This window comes from Caloenas nicobarica, chromosome 11, assembly GCF_036013445.1.
Source record: "Caloenas nicobarica isolate bCalNic1 chromosome 11, bCalNic1.hap1, whole genome shotgun sequence".
Classification (NCBI taxonomy): domain Eukaryota; kingdom Metazoa; phylum Chordata; class Aves; order Columbiformes; family Columbidae; genus Caloenas; species Caloenas nicobarica.
Genome location: NC_088255.1, coordinates 2,749,036 through 2,770,034, shown reverse-complemented (window position 1 = coordinate 2,770,034; position 20,999 = coordinate 2,749,036). Strand labels below are relative to the sequence as shown.

Sequence of the window (20,999 nt, the reverse complement as noted above, 5' to 3'; positions counted from 1 at the left end):
ATTGCCAGCTGCTTTTTTGGAATTGAGTTGTTCCTAGGCTTTATGCCAAACGATCCCTGCCCACGGCAGATCCAGCTGCTCCAAGTTGCTCAACAGTCCATCCTAATCCATTGCTGCCATTTTTTCCTTGCTGCCTCTTTCATATTCTTGCATACCTCACTCTCTTTTTCTTTTTTTTTAAATCCGCCCCATGCTTACACCCTTTGTCCCCACTTTATCTTTTCTCTTCCTGCCACTTCCCCTTCTCACCCCCACAAAAAAACCACATCATTTTTTCTACAAATAGGAATTTGAGGCTAGACCAGTGGCTGCTTTTGCAAGCTTCTTTCTGCCTCCATGAAAGTAACATCCCTTCTGAAACAGGACACTGGTGAAAACTGGCCTTCAGAGCAATGGAGGAAGCAGCAATGACAATTTTGCATCCTACAAATGACACAGAAAAGCAAGAAGATTTGTTGCCCATTTGCTGACAGATGTTCTGTCCAGTTTCTCAAAACAGCCCTGAGCTCCATGGATATGATGAAGCAGCAGAAGTGACAGTCGCACTTTACACCTCTTGGAAGAGCCTTCCCGGTGAGAATGAAGAGTCTAACCCAGCTCAGAAAAGGAATCAGGAAAGCTCATGACAACAATGACTCAAAGGGAAGGAGAAAAAGGCATGAATTCTTACTCTACTTTCTGCCACCCAACCAGCTTCTCCAAGTAGATTGGAAAGGCAGAACACAAACATCGTCTTAAGCTCTCGGCCCTTCTCTGGGCTGGAATTCCAGTGCTGCCGTGGACTGTTGAGAACTCAGGGGGGTTGTGAACAGCACCAAGAGCCCAACCTCACACTTCACTGAGGCGAAAGATACTTTAGCCTCTGCGTAACAGCTCTTAGAAGTAAAGTGTTCTCAGCTATTCCTCACCCTCATTGTTCCAATTGAAAGCCAAACAAGCTTTTAGCAATTTTTTTTTTTTTTTTTTTTTACAGAAAGTAAACATTCAATCAAAAAATATATATACATGTACATTCCTATGTCGTTGAAAGAAAAAAAATACCCAGGCTTTCATCCATACAGCACAAAGGAAAAAAGGTAAAAGTTGAAGATGCAAACTTTTTCTCTTCCCCTACCATTTTTGTATTGTTCCCAAAACCAGTAACTGAGGAAACCCACAAACCCTAAAAACCACTAACAGTGATGCAAAGCCAGGGCTGTAGTTTCACTGGCAGCCTATAGGAAGGTGCAAGTCAGAGACATCTAGAAGGTGCCACCATGTCTGATGAGTTGCCAGCAGCATAACAGAAGGTGCCAGCCACAGCCAAGTGCTCTGTAAAACAGGTGCCTGAAAATTGGATTCATTCCTGTTCCAGCTGGTTCCTCAAGTCATGTCAGCAGAGACCAGAACTGATACCTAATGGCTTCTCAGCAGCTTGCACAAACCCAACAGCATGACGAGAACCCCCAAGAGAAAAGCAGCGCTCGTGTTCGTGGTGAGATCTGGAGGCATCAGGTCTGAAGGGCAAAGTCCACCTCGCCAGGGAGAACAGATGGAGGCCAGGGAGCTTGGGCTGACGCTTAGTGCTGACACAGTGTGGTCAGTTCTCTTTTGGCCCAGCTCTTCGAGCACGGTCAGACATGCTACTTCATCTCCAGCTCAGCTGGGTCCCCACTTCATCCTTTGGATACACTGACAGAGTTGCACCCTGTTCTGAGTCTGCCCAGTAACCTGATTTGTTATTCAGATTCAAGCATCTGGAGTCAGGAAAGAGTAAACACCAACTTTTTGCCAACAGATGTGAAACACAGCAGACCTCTGGCATGTCAGGCTGTAGTGGTAACTACCAGTGCTGAAGTAACTATGAACAGCTGTCCCTGCAGCTGCACCCCGGCGGGGAAGGCACCGGCAGCAGGTTCCTGGGCTGCTCGGGTCACGCTTGAGCTGTTTGACCCGAGTATTTGCACTGACAAAAACAACTCGCCACCCTAAGCATGAAAGTCATAGAATCACAGAATGTCCTGAGCTGGAAGGGACCCCCAAGGACCATCGAGTCCAACTCCTGTCCCTGCAATGACACCCCACAGGTCACCCCGTGTGTCTGAGGACGTTGTCCGGTCTCTTCTTGAACACTGTCAGGTTGGGGCCGGGACACCTCCCTGGGGAGCCTGTTCCAGTGTCCAGCACCTCTGGGTGAAGAACCTTTTCCTCATGTCCAACTGCCCCTCCCCGGCACATGTTCCTGCCATTCCCTGGGGTCTGTCCCTGTCACAGAGAGAAGAGCTCAGCCCTGCCCCTCCTGCTCCCCTGCTGAAGCTGCAGCCCCATGAGCTCTGCCCTCAGTCTGCTCTGCTCCAGCTGAACAAACCCAGGGGCTTCAGCCGCTCCTCACACGGCCTCCCCTCCAAACCTTCACCAGCTTCGTGGCACTCTTACTGGTGACAGATGGGAATTCTGTCCTTACGGAGAAAGGTAAACCCACAAATAACTTGCTTTTACAAACCAAATGTTATTTTTTGAGAGCTGTTACTAAACAACCACATGACTGGCAGCTAAAAAGAATTAATGCTTTCCCCACCCTAATAAGGCACAAGTTCAGGCCATTCTTTAGATCCAGGTAAGACCACACTTCAAAAACCTCCTCCCAAAGCTGTCAGCAGCATCGGCTCAAGGCTCCTCCCTGACAGAGTCGGCCTCTGAATGGAGACAGATGAATGCTCAGCTTAATAAAGGCTCATCGTTCATTTGGCGATAACAGGGAGCGAATATCCTACTGCTGGATCAAATACTTCACTCCTTATCTCTTGAAAAAATCTCGAGCTCCATTAATTTAAATTCCAGGGTAGAACCCACACAGGAAAATAAGCTAAATAATATTTGAGACTAGTCGAAGCTGCCTAACCGTTTACTCAATATAATTTGGAATGAGGATACAAACTGTTCTAGTTAGGAACAGTCTCATCACCAAAAATTAAGGTAAAAAACGTTTGTGATTATGAAATTGCCCAATGGAGTGTTTTCCTTACTCAGAGTCAGCATGCACCTGAGTGCTGGGAGACTGTCTGAACCTAAAATTTCTGTGTAAAAACAGGGAGAAAGGTTTCAAGGAGAAGATAAAAGAGAAACTATCTTGTTAACATCAAGTAATACAAAGTAGCATATACTAAAATGAACGGTTGTTTTTCCTTCCCTTCCTTAGATATGGAGATCTGTAATTCCTCATATACATTACTGTTTGAAAAGCAGTAATAATCAGTATCGGAAAAAAAAATACTGTTATTGAGAATAATGGATTATGCAAGCGTTAGCAAGAATTTATTTTTAAAAATTCTGCTCTTTGAATATGTATGATCTCTTTAAAACTGTATACTAAATCGTGAGCTTTTAAGTTTTTCCTGTTCGTTAAGCCTCTTCTAGTATTTTAGCACAGGACATTCACAACTCAAACGTCCACCTGCTGACATTTTAAAAAATGAAATCGCAGAGATATTTTTTTAAATGTAAAGTTGTTCAAAATTCTTGCAACATAAAGAGACTTGGGCAGGTACATTTCTGGCCTTCGCAGAGCATCCTTCTAACCCGACATTTGATTCAGTAAAGAGCCACAGTGTTTATGGGTTCTGCCCATAAAGGCATTTTCTGCTCAGTGAACCGACTCTGACTCTCACTGGGGTGGTGGGCTCTGGGCTCAGCTTAAACTCACCGCATCCACCTAAGCCAAGCTTTGCCTATGTACGTAGCCTTAATCAGCAAGTAGCACATTACATATATACTGCTATTTGCCTAGGACAATATACTATGTTTTAAGTAAATTTTAAACTTTCTCTCTGGTTTCCTCCAGCATAATCACAAAAATCAGCTTTCATTACACTGTTCCCACTTGGTACGTTATCTTTACTTCAGAAAAGGTCTGCTTTAATATCTAGAGCCAGATCCAGCTTGTTTGCTTCTTGGCCTTTTGGTTTTGTTTTGTTTTTTTTTTCATTTTAAACGCAGTTACTGGATCTAAGACATTTTACGAGCACTTCATTTGATAATTATAAAATGCGATGATTGAGTTAAGAGCAGCAGGTCCCAAAGTCGCCGGGCTGGGTGAGGTAAGGCTGGTGGACGCAGATTCAACGTTTGAGATCAGGTCTCAGATGAAAGGAAAGAAAGTTCCCCCTGCAGTGCTGAGAGCTCCTTCTTGTGGAAATTTGCCTTTGCACTGAGAAGCAGCAACCACCACCCACCACTTACTCTTAAAAGAGAGGAATAGGATGAAATCCTCTTTTGAGTAGCTTGTACGCAAGTGTTTTTCTCAGCAACCACTAATGAATGTTTGCTTGAAGCTTTTGTATATAAACATTCAATATAATACTCAAAATAATCATACTAACTAGCTGCTTTGCTTGTTTTTGAGCTTACAGAGGTGATCTTCGTAGTTTTTCCTTGTTTTCGCTAAGTCTTTGAGTGGAAAAATACCGTTTCCTGGTCCTGTAGGTCAATCTACATCATCAGCCTTCAAAAACCACAAAGAATGCGAATCTATTTTTGAAACTGTAACTTCTGTAAATATTTGTGTAGCTGAATTTTACCGTCTTATCCAGTGGGATCTCCAAAAAGCACCTTCGCCTTCATCCTGTAAAATGAGGTATGTGGGGACTTTCAAGTTTGCTTCTCCTTATCTTGAGGCATCTAAGCACATCTGAAAATCTGCCCTGTTCCTCCTGTGGGAAGTCAGTAGCTTGTGTTCAAGCCTCACTTGCAAGAACGGAGCGATCAGCACTGCAGGACGGATCCCACGGCAGCAGGAGCGTTACGTGAGCTGGCAGGTTCCTTTCCCAGAGACCAAACTCAGCAACATCTGCAGCTGGAATGCAGCCAGTGACCCCCCCCCGGACAGCACGGGTGACATTCCCTCCCTTCTACACAGAAAAGAGTAAAATCAATTCACGTTTTAATTCATAGCCATTTCCTAGACAAGCTTTTAATCTAAATATTCTACTGTTTTCTTATTAAAGCATTTTTGAATCACAGCATTTTACGATTTCGATGGGCCTGTTCTGCTGCCGCTGTCATTTGCATGTCTCTCTATAACGTGTCTCCCTTAGATGACCCTGCAGGTAAAGCTCCCATTATTGCAAATTGCAAAACTATACAATCAAGGCAAGCGTCCTGGCAAATATGGTCTGCTAGTTTATCGCGCACAATTCAACAAGTATTTTCAATGCCTCAGTAAAAAATGCCATATTGTTCTCCAGTTATAACATCGATCAGCTGGTGTAACGCCCCTGACTGCAGGCAGGTACAGAAACAATAAGCAGAATAGTTCTAGGAATCCTGCCTGGGGACATAAGAGTTGTTAAACCACAGTATAAAACCAGACTTGGTATTTCTAGGGGCCAATACCAAAATTCATTAATCCAGGAATATCCTTGAATCCATGGGGCAAACCTCAGCCTCACCCTCAGACTTCGAGCATGGTCCTTCAGGGGGCTTTTGGGTGATTTTTGTTAGTTCTACTGGATAAACGTAATCTAAGACATTTTGGAGAGTATATGAGAAATTAAGATGTAATTTCAGGAACTTGTCACCCCTGCCACCAAAAGTGTTTAGTCCCTTTCCCGTGCCAGAACAAGTGTCCCACGGCTGGTGAGTGACGCCGGTTACACCAGCCTGGTCGTGCCAAAACTAACCCAGGAAAACCTCAGGAAGCAGCACAGAGGATGCTGCTCCCCAAATACCAGCACAGATCATTAATTTTCTAGTTCTGCAGCGAACTTTGGCTTAAGTTTTCCGTTTCTCTCAGATAAGAATTAGTATTTCTTTAGCCCCGCACTGAAAACAAGCTTGGAAAGACCAGCCAATTACAATGGCACCTTCTTAAAACACAAAAACAACAAGCAGAAAACACAATTCCTTTTCTCTTTTATTGATACTGCCAATGTGACTACCTTTACGCAGGCAGATTGCTTTCCTACATTAAATGTTTTTTTAATTAATTTAGAAGTAACGTTTTGCCTTCTATACCTCCTAAGGTTATCCAATTAACACACAGATATACTTTTAAGAAGTTTCCGCATTTTTTCTTTGACATTTTTTTTTTTTCAGATCTGTGTAAAGGTTACTTGGCAAGAACACATGCATATGACGTTAAATGGAGACCAATCCACCACTAAAAGGTAATGCACATAAAACGTAATACAGTACTTCGACATCATTTCAAATAAATACCCACATACAAATGTAGTAATTTTAAATGCAACAATATTTCTTATGAATCAATACTGTAACAGAAGATGGAATTATAAGTCCCCACATCTAGGAATAATAATGCTTTTTGTTCCAGGAAACAGAAATCTTCTCCCAGCTGGCAATATTATTTCAATTTGTACTTTTTTTGAGGAGTGGGAAGGTTTCCCCCCAGCAAGTACCAATTCAATCATTCGGATGAGCCTCAACAAACGGCCGGGATGGGGACAGCTTGTTGATGCACTTCTCCATTTCTGTTTCCTGAAATTACAATGATTAGATACAACATGCAAGAGAAGATACCAATGTTTTGTTGTTCTCATTTGCAAACAATACTATGGTTAACTGCATCCACCACCGTACAAAGCTAACATAACAGCAATATTCCTGATACGTTCTCTGTACTGTTACCACAAACGTGTTAATACGTCTTGCTCGTTTGTTCAGCATGAGTCCATTTGGTTCCCAAAGGGTATTTGGGTTTGTTTGAAGTTTTTTTTTTTTTTCATCTATACCCCTGAATTTGCACGGATTTGCATGATGAAATATCATTGACTAACAGAATTTTTTACAATTCCTTGAATATATAATCTCTATAGTAAGACTACCCATTAAAAATGTGCAAAAGGGGAGTTCACTTTGCACTTATTGCTCCATGTCTTTAATAAATTCCAAAACAGCTGTTCCGTTTCTTCTAAGTTACAGGACTTAGACTACGCTATTCTAAGAGTCTCCCTTAAAATGATTAAAGGCACTACTGGCAATAATTAATGACAGAAAGGCGCTGATATGTAACACCCTATCATTGACAACTTTAGAATTTTTCTTTCTAAATGTACCATAATTTGGCACAATAAAATGAAAAAGTAACAAAACAATTCCAATTTGGAATTTAACTGGTACAGTTGTATAAAATTCTGTTAATCACTAATACTTCAACTTCCTAAAACCCAGGAATTCTGGAATTTATAGTTAATACTAGTTATTTAATATTTTTCAAGTGCCTATTACTGTTTTAACCAGAGCAAAGTCAAGTTTTCTTCTTGTTACATTGAACTATTCCTAAGAATAATAATACAATATGAAAAAAACCCCAGAATTTGAATACCCTGGATTTCTTAATGAACATGGCAGTTTAAAAAAAAAATCAGTAATTTAAACGTAAAGCTTAACATTTTATGATCATAAAAAAGCTGCTGAAGCACAGTTTAGCAGAGCTCCTGGTTTTGTTGAAACTCTTTTCTAATCACAATCTAGAGCCCCTAGAAAATCTCTGCCATACAAATTCCAAAATCACAAGCCCAAACTGGAGAGAGACTACGATCACAAACCACCGCATTTTATAAACTCTTCTACATAAGGAATTAAAGAAGCTAAAGAAAAATATCAAAATATCAAAAGTGCACAGGTTTAACAATCAGATAAAAAACGAGCATCTGCAATGAAATAAGAAATTCCCCTACCCGAACATTTCTAGTAGATCATAAACGAATATGGTGATCGTTACATTTGCAGGTTTCTTCAGCACTTGTAAGTTTTCTTACTGCAGCAGCACTTACAGGTAAAGCTTGTTTGTTTTATAGCTTCAGGCATAGAAGGAAAGTTTCAGGTAGTATATAGGAAAAGGTGTTTTCAAAAGTTAGGATGGGGTCAGTGGTTTCCATTCTTTGTGCAACGGGCTACCACATGTAACCGTAACGAAAGAGGCTAAGAAATGCTGTTACCCTGCTGGAAAGGCCTTCTCCAGGGACTACTCTACAGCTGAAAAACGGAAAAATAAAATAGCATTAGGGAAAAACAAACCAACAACACTGTTTATTTCTCAATTAAAGAACTGAAACCAAAGTGCTGCGCAAGCGGGTTAGTGGGCTGGGGTCTGTTAGATCGGCGGGGTGGAAACGGGGGCTCTCCAAGCTGACGGAACAAGGCTCGATGCGCTTCGCCTGGAAGCAGCAGCTTTGCAGAAAGAAGGTTTCTTACAAGTACTGAATAAAGCTTTGCTGTTCAAGCACAAGATAACAGCCATGAAGGTGCAAGGAACATTTCCAGTGAAGCTTTAGGTCTCCAGAAACATGCAGGTCAGCGGATCATGCAGAGAACACCATCCCGAGGAGCCTGCTCGCAGAGGTAGGTGACGGCCTAAGAAATTCTCCATGCGTTATCCCAACCCATTGAAAGTGATACCAAAGACTTACAGCAAATGTGTGTTTCAAGAAATTGTTAATCAAGAATTACAAGAGTCAATCTTAAATAATACCTAAACATAGAAACAGCAGGATCAAGTCGCCTTACCATCATTCCTCATTTCTGTTTAGAACAGGTGCTACAAGAAGTTAAACCATCACCTTGACAAGCTCAAATAGTGGGCAGGTTGGCTTTCTTGTTTTTTAAAGATTCACATAAATGAATGAAGATGGAAATGACTACTAAGACTATTGGGCAATAGCAAAATTGTTCATACTTGGAACTGAAAGTGTGAGCGAAGACTGATAGTAATAGTCACTGTCTGGTAACATTGAAATCTTTACAGAAGGTTCCAGTTAATTTGAAAAAAACTAACAACGCGTTCAATTAGTTTCTCCAATTCACCTTCTTGCCATTAGTATTTTTCAAAAATACTGCCAGCAGAGACATGGAAGCAGGAAAAGTTGTATAAAAGCTCCCTACCAGAGTGGAAGCAAAACTGTAACTGTTTCTACTGGAGCAGAAAAAGTTAGCACTCAAATGCCTGCTTTTCTGAAGTCTTTTAAAATTATAATTAATGCAGGAATGAGAAGAATAAAGGCCTTTTGGAAGATTGTGCAGCAAAGAAGAGAAAAGCAGGATTGAAAATTGTTAAAAAAGATGTCTCGCTTCTAAAATATCAAACCTGCTATTTGCAATATTAAAGCTCAAATTCAGGAGAATTCAGTGTTTTCTAAAAAAAAGTAATAATAGATGCACAGGGCCTAGTTTCTAAAGCCAGAATTGCCATTTGTTTAAACTTCTCAAGCAGTGATGTTTGAGCAACGTATTAGACCTAAATCACTTGAGGGTTGTTTTTTTTTTTTCCCTCCTCTCAATATTGGTAGATGCAATTCTGGCATTTGACATTCGGATGGTTCCCAGCTTTGTGGCAAGGTTTCTACAGTCCCATTTGTTTCAAGTCTCATTGTATGAATTTAGAAATCTTTTGCCTGTGCCCTCCTCTCCCCCAATGTCTGAGAAGCCCCAAATCCCCTGTAGTTTCCCCTCCCTGTGCTCCTTATCACCTTCTCTTAGCACCGTGACATCTCCTGGCTACTTATAGGCAGAGCGGCGATGCGGAGGGAGCAGCTGCCGACCGGCTCCAAGAAATGGTGGTGAGATGAGGCAGTACCACACCAGCAACATTGGAATGGCTTTAGAAAACAGCACTAGCAAGCAGACTCGCATTGCTTTTAGTAATACTATAGGCATACAAAATTATTTGAAAGAGTACAAAATGAACAGGGCTTTACATTAAAATAAAGTTTGAGGCTAGGCACTTTGAGACTCTGGTTTAAAGAAAAAAGTGTGCCTTCTTGTGCTCCACAAATTTTCCACAATTTTAGAAGCAACATTTTCGACCTTTTTCTCTTATGTAGGCACCAATTATGAAGTACACTTTTATATTATCAAACATATTGTAATTAAGTGGCTAAAAAGGCTCCTTAAAAGGTCAATAGCAGACGAAGGTTTATTTGTTTTTAAAGATTAATATCTATACTAAGCTACTTCATAAATAATGATTAGCAGGATGATCTGGTTCAATTTCCTGTGCCTATAATGTAGAGCCCTGTGAAACATCTGCTTGCATAAGGAATGCAATTTCGTTTGTGTAATTAAAAAAAAATGATCAGAGCTCTGAAATACTATCCTATTTCAATTAATACTGATAGCTGAGAAAAACTGGTTTGTGACTGACAATACTAGATCATAGTCACATTAATTCTACACATACAGGTTGTGTGGCTACAGTAATATATAAAACAGATTCTTTCCAAAGTGTTACGCTTGCAAGGAGCAACATGAGACCACAAAGATCCTTTCAGGACATGACACTTTTCCACAGCATAACTTCTTAAAGTGGAACTGTCTACCAGGTAGGATCCCAATTCTTCAACTTTTAAGTTTTATATCAGATGGAGTAAATATTGCATATTTTAAATATAAATGTGCAAGTTTCTTCTGGTTAACCCTCTGAAGAGAGGGAAGCAGAGTGTAAATAACGTACCCTACCAAGCTTTTCCTAGCTTTTATAGCCCATAAAAGCTTTAGGACTCTCGTCAGTGGTGATATGACAGCAAGTTCTCAATATCTGCCACAACAGGCAAATTAAGTTTGGTTCCAGTTTCAAAATGCTCTGCATTTTCAAGACATACCTCTAATTTTAACAATTGCTTTTCACCACTTCTTAAGCCACAATAACAAGGAAGGTTTTCTGTTTGTTTCTGTCTGTGAACGCATTTATTGAAGTATGCTGCAACTCTGGAGAAAGGATCACGTCTGTGCCTATACAAACTACAATTAGTAGCACCAGATATACTATATCAGGTGTACTCTTTTAACACTCACCATAAACAGCAAAACCCATACATGTTAATTGTGGAAAAAGCTAATTCCTTTCCACTCTTCACTTGTTAATAGCATCCCCATACTTACGAATTCGTTACAGTTAAGACCACCATAATACAATTTGTATTACCTGGTTCAACAACATACTAGTACAAGTCAACTCACTGCGACATTAGATAGTGGGGATTTAGGCTGACAGTTACAGCATAAAATGAGATGCATAATACGATTTTTTTCTACACACGTGTCCTAGTCACAATAGATTTTGTATTTCTCGCTACAAAAAACCTGGTTGTTAAGGACAGATCCTTCAGACCTGTCTCCACAGGACCGAACGTGACTTACACTGGGGTTACTGCTCTTGGCTTTGGAAGCTGATTTTGTGCGCACTCTTTTGGACTGCTCGTGGTCCAGCTCCAGATGTTCCAGGCGCTGGGTCAGTGCCAGTTTCTGCTGGATAGCCATCCGCAGCAAGGAGTTCAGAGTCTTCTTCTCATCCTCAGCTGCCGCAAGCTGCCGCTGCATTTCATCCAGCTGTGTGACGTATTCGTCACATCTGCAACGAAATACATCGACCTTTAGCAATCCTGTTTCCCTCTATAAAACATGGATCCCTTGTGTCTGGCTGGTATTAGCAGAGCGACAGCTTTGCAGTTGCTTGCATACACACGCTTTTAAACGTGAACTTCAACCAAACCTGTAGAAAATTGCATTTACTTTTCACTGGGTTTCTTAGAATCCCACACTCGGCACTTACGTTCTCACCTCTCAAGATGTACTATAATTAACAGCATCCTTAGATAATGAAGGTATGGAGCCTGACACAGAAGTGCTCCTGTGTGAAGGCTGGCAAGATCTTTCCATAGCGAGTGGGCGCAATTCAGTCAAATCACTTTTGTCTGTGCTCACACAGACCACGACGGTTCTCAGCTTCAGGCTGCACAGGGAGTCTGGGGGGAATACCAGGAGTTTTATCTCTAGCAAGTGGTCTTTCTATGATTGTTTTCACCACCAAAATGAAATGTGAAACAATTAGACGAAGGAACAGAGTGTTACCGGGAACCCTGCGGGGAAGCCGTACGGATGCCCACAAGCTGTTTCATTTACAGTCATTTTCACTGAGCTTGGAAGCTACTTAACTTGCACGGTGCATCGTGAACAATTTAAAAAAATTAATGTCTTCATATGTAGACGCATATTTACTGCACGTGGAAGACCAATTATACATATGGGTAGAAAAAGAAATATTCATAGGTACCAGCTGGAATTTACAATGGCCACATCTGTAAAATACAACTTCTTCATAAAAGCAAAAATTTCAGCAGAGAAGTTCCTTTTAACATCAAAATGGAATCTCCCCGACTTTAAAGGACAGTTGTCATTATTAAGTAAGAAAAAAAAGCAGGCTAGGGCAAAAAAAAAGCAAAAAACCAAAACAAAACACCACTACAAAACAAAACTGCGTTCACATGCAGATTTATCAGCTGTGCTTATACTATCAGGTCCTGGATGCTGCTCTCCTTGACTTCAAATAGCAGGATTAGACCTATAATCCTAATTACATTTGCTTGGGAAGAAAGAAGGAAAAGGAAAAAAATAGAATTTTATTTTTTAATACATATGGAGAATAAACAACGATCCAGAACTATTCATGTAAAACCTGTGTGGATACAATGTGATGTAGCTCAGCGCTGCAGGAGGGATGGAGCTCAGGGCCGCTGCGTGAGTGGGAACCTGCTCTCCCGAGTCTCTGGCGATCAGCACAGTCTCTCTCGTACTGTGCAGCGTGTCAGGGGTTTCACTTTTCAGAAAACAAACTCAGGAACCTTAGATTTGCTAGGATCCCAACACCGCCCATTCCTCTTCACTGCCAGATGGACCTTCCAAGGCAGGACCAGCCCTCCCCCCGCAGGGCGTGGGAGCAGAGCAAGGGCCGGGCCTCACCCCGCTCAGCAGCGGAGCAACGCGGGCTGAAACGGCCTCGGGAACTCGGAAAAGATGAAAATACATCTTGATGAGAAGATGAAAATAAATCTGCCTTGCTGCCCTAGAGCATCGACCTGTTGGAGAGCAGTGGAGCTGGGGGTCCTGGGGACAGCAGGGCGACCATGAGCCAGCACTGGGCCCTTGTGGCCAGGAAGGGCAATGGGACCTGGGGGGGATTAGAAGGGGGGTGGTCAGTAGGTCAGAGAGGTTCTCCTGCCCCTCTACTCTGCCCTGGTGAGACCTCATCTGGAATATTGTGTCCAGTTCTGGGCCCCTCAGTTCCAGAAGGACAGGGAACTGCTGGAGAGAGTCCAGCGCAGCCACCAAGATGCTGCAGGGAGTGGAGCATCTCCCGTGTGAGGAAAGGCTGAGGAGCTGGGGCTCTTGATCTTAGAGAAGAGGAGGCTGAGGGGTGACCTCATTCATGGGGATCAATATGGAAAGGGGGAGTGTCAGGAGGATGCAGCCAGGCTCTTCTGGGTGACAACCAGTGATAGGACAAGGGGCAATGGGTGCAAACTGGAACACAGGAGGTTCCACTTAAAGATGAGAAGAAACTTCTTCATGGTGAGGGTGCCAGAGCCTGGCCCAGGCTGCCCAGGGAGGTTGTGGAGTCTCCTTCTCTGCAGACATTCCAACCCGCCTGGACACCTTCTGTGTAACCTCATCTGGGTGTTCCTGCTCCGGCGGGGGGATTGGGCTGGATGAGCTTTCGAGGTCCCTTCCAACCCCTGACATTCTGGGATTCTGTGAACAGAGACCTGTTTTCTGGGGGGTTGAGGAATTTAGAATTCTTTATACTTCCCCACATTTAGAAGATTGTTCAATATTCTTTTCCTTCCCAAGAGACAAAAAGATTCTTTCTACAGCTAGAAGTAAACACTGCATTAAGACATCGGAGGTGACCAGGATATGATGCTGGGTCACCAGCTTAAAAACCAAGAGGAAAGCAAAAAAGTTTGAGAGAAATATTGTAAAGAATCCACTAACTGCCTTAGAAATGTGGATACGAAGGCAGCTCTGAGAGACCTAACCCATAGCAGCTCCTCTGCCTGATGTAACTGCACTGCCTACTTTCTTTTTATTAAAATTTTTTTAAAAACATTGAAATATAGTGGAAATTTCATTGAAAAAAACCCAACCAACCCACCCACCCCATGCTGATGACCAAAGAGTAAGTTGGGGGTACTCTACTATTTGTTTTCTTTATACATAGTTCATTCTTCTTTCTCCAGCTCTTCTAAACTCTGTGGATAATGCTCTTTGTTGTTTTGCTCATTGAACAGTTATTTACAATGGATAAAAGCTATTGTACATAAGGCACAGACTGAACATTACTGGGAGGCCTGAGGGCTATGGGATTTCCCTCCAATTTTCAAACAGACTCATAACATCTGAGGCGAGAAGTGCAAGTCTGGCTGTATCACAAGTTATCTGTCTGTTTTCTTTTCTACTCACGTCTCAAACCTGATTCCCTCAAAGCTCCACTGCTGCAAACCAGGGGAATGTCCAGAAAACGTTACCAATTCCTCGAGGAATGTGATGTGAGTGCTTCAGGAAAACACGACCTGGCACTGGAGTGACCTGTCCCCATTACCCCTGTTTCATTCTCAGTACTACCCTGCCAAGAGATTTGGGCAAGGCAAAATAATGAGGAGGTTTTTTCCCCCTTTCCCAGATCCCTTCTTGTGAATCAAAATGTATCCCCCCTCCTTTTTTTTTTTTTTTTTTTTTTTTGTACAGAGCAGGCAGTTTATTTAGCCCCCAAATTCTCCGCTCGGTGAAGCGCTGTCGAGATTGCTGCAGTCTGTCTGGCGTTTGACTTCCACCAGAGAGCTGCTCATCAAACCACTCAAGGCAAGAGGGGCAGATTTCTGCCCCCACCCCACCTCATTTAGAAACAGAAAAATTAAATAATAATTTTTAAAAAAGACATTATGGAAAAAAAGCAAATCCATTTCAGTAAAGCAGAGTAGGGACTTCCCACACAGTCTTGCTAATGTCCCTTAATCCTCTTCTCTAAACGTTTCTGATATTACCCTAATGCTTCTTGATCAAACACAGTCAGTTGTGCCAAACCCGAGAGCTGACTGCTAACACAAACACTTGTCAGAGCCTAGAAGGCAGTAAAATAATTTTCATGTGAGCCAAGCTATAATTAAAGCCATGATTTTGCCTCCAAAAGGTTATTGTAGCAAGTCATTATCTCATCAAGCACAAAGCACAAAGGTTTAAAACATCACACAACTCTTCTCAGAAATTACATGGCATTCACTATTTCAAATATCTAAATTAGCTTCTTTTCTTTTTTTTCCATAAACGTCTGCACAGTGAGTTTTCCGTCCCTTTCCAACCAAATGAAGTGTTATCAGTAGTTTTTACTGCACCTGAATAACTGTTCTCTCACACATCGGAGAGGACTGGGGAGAGGCAGGACTGCTAACTACTATGACTACGCGCAGTTTTTGCATCCTGAACCTCTTTTCCTGATCTCTCAGTCAAATGAACCGCTCCAGCCTCCAACGCAGGCGGCTCTGCAGCCCGTGGCTGTGCAGGGTCAGCGAACGCGCAGCATCGTTCCCTCGGGCGGCCCAGCGAGCGCCGACGCGTTTCCCTGCACGGGGAACCAGGACCTGCCCCATTTACCATCTGCCTTCCTGCTCTTCGCTGACTCCCAGTTTCATTTTCTCAAAAAACCCCACCAAAATTAGCCTCTCTAAGCATATAGGGCGACAGAGCTCCTAGCACTACTTAGCTTAATGCAAAGCTAGGAGTAGTACCAACAGCAGCATATTTTTTGTACTATGTGTATCTGTATTTTTGCTGCTTTGCAGCTGTAATAAAGGATCCTTCCCTTCTATGATTTCATTTGACATGTGCTGAGCTACTTCCCTGCTATATATTCAATGCAAAAAATCATTAAAAGGTCAGAGCAGAAAATGCCTTTGTTTTAAAAACATCTCTGAAAGCAAATAATGGAGCTTTCATGCTTTAAAGAAGAATAAGAAATTAGCGTAAGCCTGTTGTATATTCACACATTCACAGTTTAAAGTGGATTGTGAACAGAAGGCTTTGATGTTGCCTGTTTTCTTATGACTGGTAATTAACAACGACAAAAAAAGGAGCTTAAGGAAACATCAACTAGGCTTTTAAAAACACCTCTAGCTAAAACAAACATCTACGCAGAGGAAGTAAATATCCTGAATGTTAAACATAATGATGAGAAAGAAGAATGAAATCCTTTAAAACACTATCTGGAGCCAAATTATTGAAAAATATAAGAATGGGCTGTCTCGTTTTCCAAAGCTGCATGCCACTGCTTCTCACAAATGCCATTTGTGCTTTATTTCTACATACCATTTTACTTCAGCCTTAGCATGTACTATATTTAATAAAATGTACAGCTAAATTCACTACTGAATCAAGATCTGTTCTGGCAAAAAAAAAAAAAAAAAAAAGAAAAAGTAACCAAATGCATCTGAGTATAATTATACTCCTCCTCTGCAATCAATGCAAGGACCGTGTGACAACTTCCAAGACAGATGTGACACAAGGAGGCCTGTTCAGAGAAGCACCAGCTTCTATATCCAAAGATTAAATTGTCAGCCTACATAAGAAGTTAAAACATGGAGGATTAAATAGCAATTTTTGGCCTTATTAAAAACTAGGAAATATATTAGCAGAGCAGCAGTTAAAATGACACGTAAATGAGCTCTGGCTGCATTCGGCTATAAGGGATATTAGCCACTCGCTACTTCAAACTGAATCTTTATATTAGAAATTAATATGAAGACTGAATTTTAAACACTCCCCCCACACACTCCCTTACCTCAACCCCTTGTGAAAACGAGCTCATCTGCAGAGAAAGGGACAATTTTGTATCACAAAGGATGAACACAGGAAGATTCTGACGGTAATAAAGCTCCCGAGTCTCCTTTCAGAAGGTGGCCCCAACTCTGCCTTGTGGGGCAGACACGGGTGACCCCACCACGTCCCTCGGTGCTCTGCTCCTCACACCAAGGTCACATTTACAGCCACAAGATTTGGATTTTTAAGTGGAAGAACACGGAAGGCTGTTACTAGGGACTGACAGCAGCAAACTCTGGCCTCGGTTTGCACAGGGGGAGCTGTGCAGATCCAAACCCCAGGAACAGGAACACGCTCTTCAATAATCCTTGAACAAAGTAAAGCACAAGTCCTGAAGAAGGCAGAAAAAAGAACGACCCAGATTTAGGCAAATTAGGATTACAGATAAGCGAGTTCAAGGGAGTATCTAGGGAAACTTTAGCCAATTGCTAATTTGTAATTCCTTCCTCAATACCTCACACTGAAAACTCATCTGAGTTGTATATTTGAATGGAATAAATGCTATGACCTCTATTTGTAGAAACCATTGCGATTTTCACCAAGAACTGAGAATAGTTTATAACAAGCTATAGTTTTCCAGAATGTTCATCATCAGCCATGTGTAATCAATGTCCATTAGTAAAAGCTATTAAATAATAAGGAGACATCATAAACTTTTACAGCAAATTCTGTCCTCCTAGAATTCAAAAGAAAATTCCTTTCTTTTTTATAGTTAAAGGTTGAATTTAACAATCCTGTGCCACTAGATTAGAAGCAATTTTCAAGCTATCACACAGGCAGGATCTTTTCCCAGCCTCCACTGAGGGGGGTAATATCGGTGGAGGATCCGTCCCTCTCCACCCTGTACCACTGGAGCTGTGCACACACTTTGTTTTTATACAGGTTGTGAACACTGACACTTCCACTAAGTGCCAAATGAAACCAAGACTTGCCTGTCTAAAAGACGATGGATACAAAGAACTGCCTCTGCAGTCGTCTCCCATATAAGGTATTTTGCAGTAACTCCCCTTTCGATTAAAAACAAAAGGGCAGACAAGCTACATGTGGCATTGTCTTTACTCTGAATAGTTCTACAGCATCACAGAAACACCTCCTGTGTTTTACACTCCTTAGCAGCAGGTATTCAAATGAAGCACACAGGGGTAAGTGGTGTGGACAGAGCTACTTCAAAAAAATAAATGGGAGAAGAGCGCGAACTCCTTGTTGCGACCCAGGTTCAGGGTCCGTCTACAAGGGGCATCTTCACCAAGGCTGAGTCTGGATATATCCGGCATTATTTGTAGCAGATATTTTAATTGCTAGACACATTTAGATTCTCGAGCAGGCGCGTCAGTATTATAAACATGACTATGTGCAAGACATCACTCCTGTCTTTTTGTAGCATCTCTAAGACAGCCAAATGCCTTCGCCCTGCCCAGACATCTCCTTGCTTTCACACGGGTGCTGGCAGCCCAGACATTTTTCTTTCCCGATGTCATTCATCTCCTCTAGATCTAGCACAAGGAAGAGGAGGCAAATGCTGTTACCCCCCTCTGGGAATCCCATTCTGGACATTTTCGAAGTCACATTTTCTGTCTGGCCCCTCTGAGCGTTTAAACTATGGGATATTTTTAGAGAAGTGCGGAGTCCAGTATGAAGACCCTTTAGCTGTAATTCTCAATCTGGAAAGGTTCTCTGCAGTGTTCTGTGCATGAATTTAAACTCCTTCATATTCTGCAGGACTTTGATGTCCATGGACACAAGAATAGTTTCCCAAATGCTTTGGATATTTGGAAAACCAACAGAGCTTTTGTGATTCTGAACGGATGGATGTATTCATTCGAAACACCCTTTCTCCACTAATGAACAATAGCTAGCTGCTAATTTCTTGTGTGTATTCATGGTTTTGTTTCTTTATCACAAGTACTATCTTGTAATTTTAACCTTATGTGACATGCTGTCAGTCTTTCCAGGATGTTCTAACACTGGCCACTCGGCCCCTTGCTGACTTGTTACAGAGTTTGTCTCTACTTTTATTTACAGTTTACAAAGCACTGGGACATGGGGATAGCCATTATTTACATCTAGGCGCATCTGTTCTTGGCTTTTCAAAGACTTCTGCTACTGCTAGATTTCTTAATTACTGTTCTATCTTTATTTTAGATGGACGAGAAATGGTTGTTCTCTTACTATTCTTGCTTGTCCTCAGGCTCTGGAAAAGAAACCAAAAATACACAAGCAGCAAAGTTGTGAAACCTGTGTCTTTAACCAGAGGAGTGAAGGTGTATCCTAAGTCACTTCTCTGAGCCAGTTTAAGCCTGTCAGGGTTTATCAGGACAAACGCAACTTCGTATAATTGTTTGGTTTTGTTGCCTGACCCTGAGCAAATAAGGCAGCGAGGAGCCAGCTTGGCTGTTTGCAGCGAGCGCTGCGATGTGGCCGGTCCCATGGGAGGGACTTGTAGAGAGAGGAGATCGGGGCGTCCTCCCGTGAGGGCACGTGGTACCTCACACCAACGGCAGAGACGAGAAACTTGCAGGATCTATCCAAGGACAGAAAAACGGCACAGGGAAGAGAAAGGTGAAAAACCACATTGTACTCTCATTGTGTCTGGTAATATGCCCTCTTCTATATTTAGCAGAATTTTCTGAAGAATGCCTACTCAAATTCGAGCAAATAAAACACAAGGAAAAGACTAGCATAACAAAATAAAATAACCTTTTTCTTTTTAAAATGCAAAATTGTGTTTAAGCTCTCTCCTTGTCCAATCCACAACAAGCTTTTCTCAGCGTATCCTTTCCTTGGCCGTGAAGCGATGGCCATACCGGCCTCCTCCTCTTCATCTAACCATCCTTTAAGGACTTCAGCCTCAATTGCCAGCTGATGAATCTGCACACTTGTGCTTCACTATCACTTGGAGTGTATTCTGGAAACTGCAGACTCAGAGGTGTTCTCCAAACAACCAGGAGAAACCTACAGTCTTCTTATTCCTTCTTTCCTTACTGAAAAGCTAAACAAGCCTCATGCTTAAATGCCAACCTGGATTTTTCTCATCTGTTTTGATACAGCATGCTTTTTTCTCTCCATAGTCAGTCTTAAGAAATCTGAGCTCTAATGTGCTTGCAGTTTGAACGACAAATTGCTTAGAGGCAATCTAGAAATATAACTTGACCTACAAGACAAGGAAACTGCATTTCACTCCTACCCCAAATCATTAGAAAACAGGACGTATTTCCTTCAAGTTCCCCCAAAACACTCGGGAGACACTCTTTGTCTAGCAAAGAAAGGAATCAGCTTTTCTTCTGACAATGTTTTAGGGTAAGATGAATTAATCCATCTCAAATTTGCTACTAACCCCTCCTCCTCACACTTAAGTAGGGATTTCTATTGCTCTGTATTAAAAAATATCCTTCCATCTTCTTAACTGACTAAATGAGAGTTAAAAAAAAATAATAAACCTACCATAAAATATTTCTGGAGGTTAAATATTTTTTGTCAGGATAAACCAGCAGCAGCTCCCCAAGCACCTTTTGAAGTGACCTGAACAGCACCAGCGGTATCTACCTCTAGCCTGGGAATTCCTGTTTTCACTCACTGCTTTTTCCTTCCTTGGTGCTGTTAACATAAGGTTTTGGTCACGTTAAAATCAATAAATACTCAGACACTTTGAAAGTAGCCCCTTGATTCATATGTACTTGAACAAAGACCTGAGTGAAATGAGTTAACTGCAAATATGGGCTCTTTATACTTTTTTGTTATAGAGATGCAGTTAAAACTCAGATCAAACTCTGAGAGTAAATACTGCGTTTTAAAGACTTATTCTGTCTTTTGGAAATTTTCATTGAAGATTTCATTTGAAAACAAGCTAGTTATTAGTTTATACTACCTAAGGTAAAAATTCTAAGATGAGTGGTTTAGGTGAAGACATATTATCTTATGCCACTTTGCAAAGATTTATTCTTTAAAATACAGAAGATATTCACCTCAGATATTATTCTAGTTCAATGTTGCAACTCTGCTGTGAAAGTGACTGCTTTCTTTAAGGTGTTCAATCATGTGAATACAAGCTATTCTGTTTTAAATTGCTAAGTACATAAAACTCATAACCCCCTCAAAACAGTAACCAGAGTAGTGCCTTTCGTATGATGGATTTTGAGAAAGATTATTTTGTGAAACATTCTTTCAAACAGCTGCTCCAGATACTGCAGGAGCCAGATGGTATCCATAAAGAGAAAGAAGTACTGCTTCCCATCTTGTAATAAAGCTGAAGGCTGCATCCTAATGCACATTTGCTGCATCATTGTCAGGCCCTGGTTATTGATGTTTTGCAGCCCCCAAGATGCCCATTAGCAGGTGCAAACCTACCTGACAAAGTAAAA

At 41.6% G+C, this 20,999-nt stretch overlaps 1 protein-coding gene across 2 annotated transcripts in view; it reads right to left on the bottom strand.

Annotated features, from left to right (window-relative positions):
* Positions 1-5,883: 5,883 nt before the first annotated feature.
* The window catches only part of BICD2 (BICD cargo adaptor 2), a 100,239-nt gene continuing 85,123 nt past the window's right edge, over positions 5,884-20,999 (bottom strand). The window contains exons 7-8 of one of the 2 annotated variants that reach the window (XM_065642426.1): positions 11,134-11,344; positions 5,884-7,974 (exon numbers count right to left, since the gene is read on the bottom strand). In XM_065642426.1, the coding sequence (XP_065498498.1) occupies positions 7,969-7,974; positions 11,134-11,344 (217 nt within the window). In that variant the 3' untranslated portion in view covers positions 5,884-7,968. The other variant, XM_065642427.1, reaches the window with a different exon arrangement.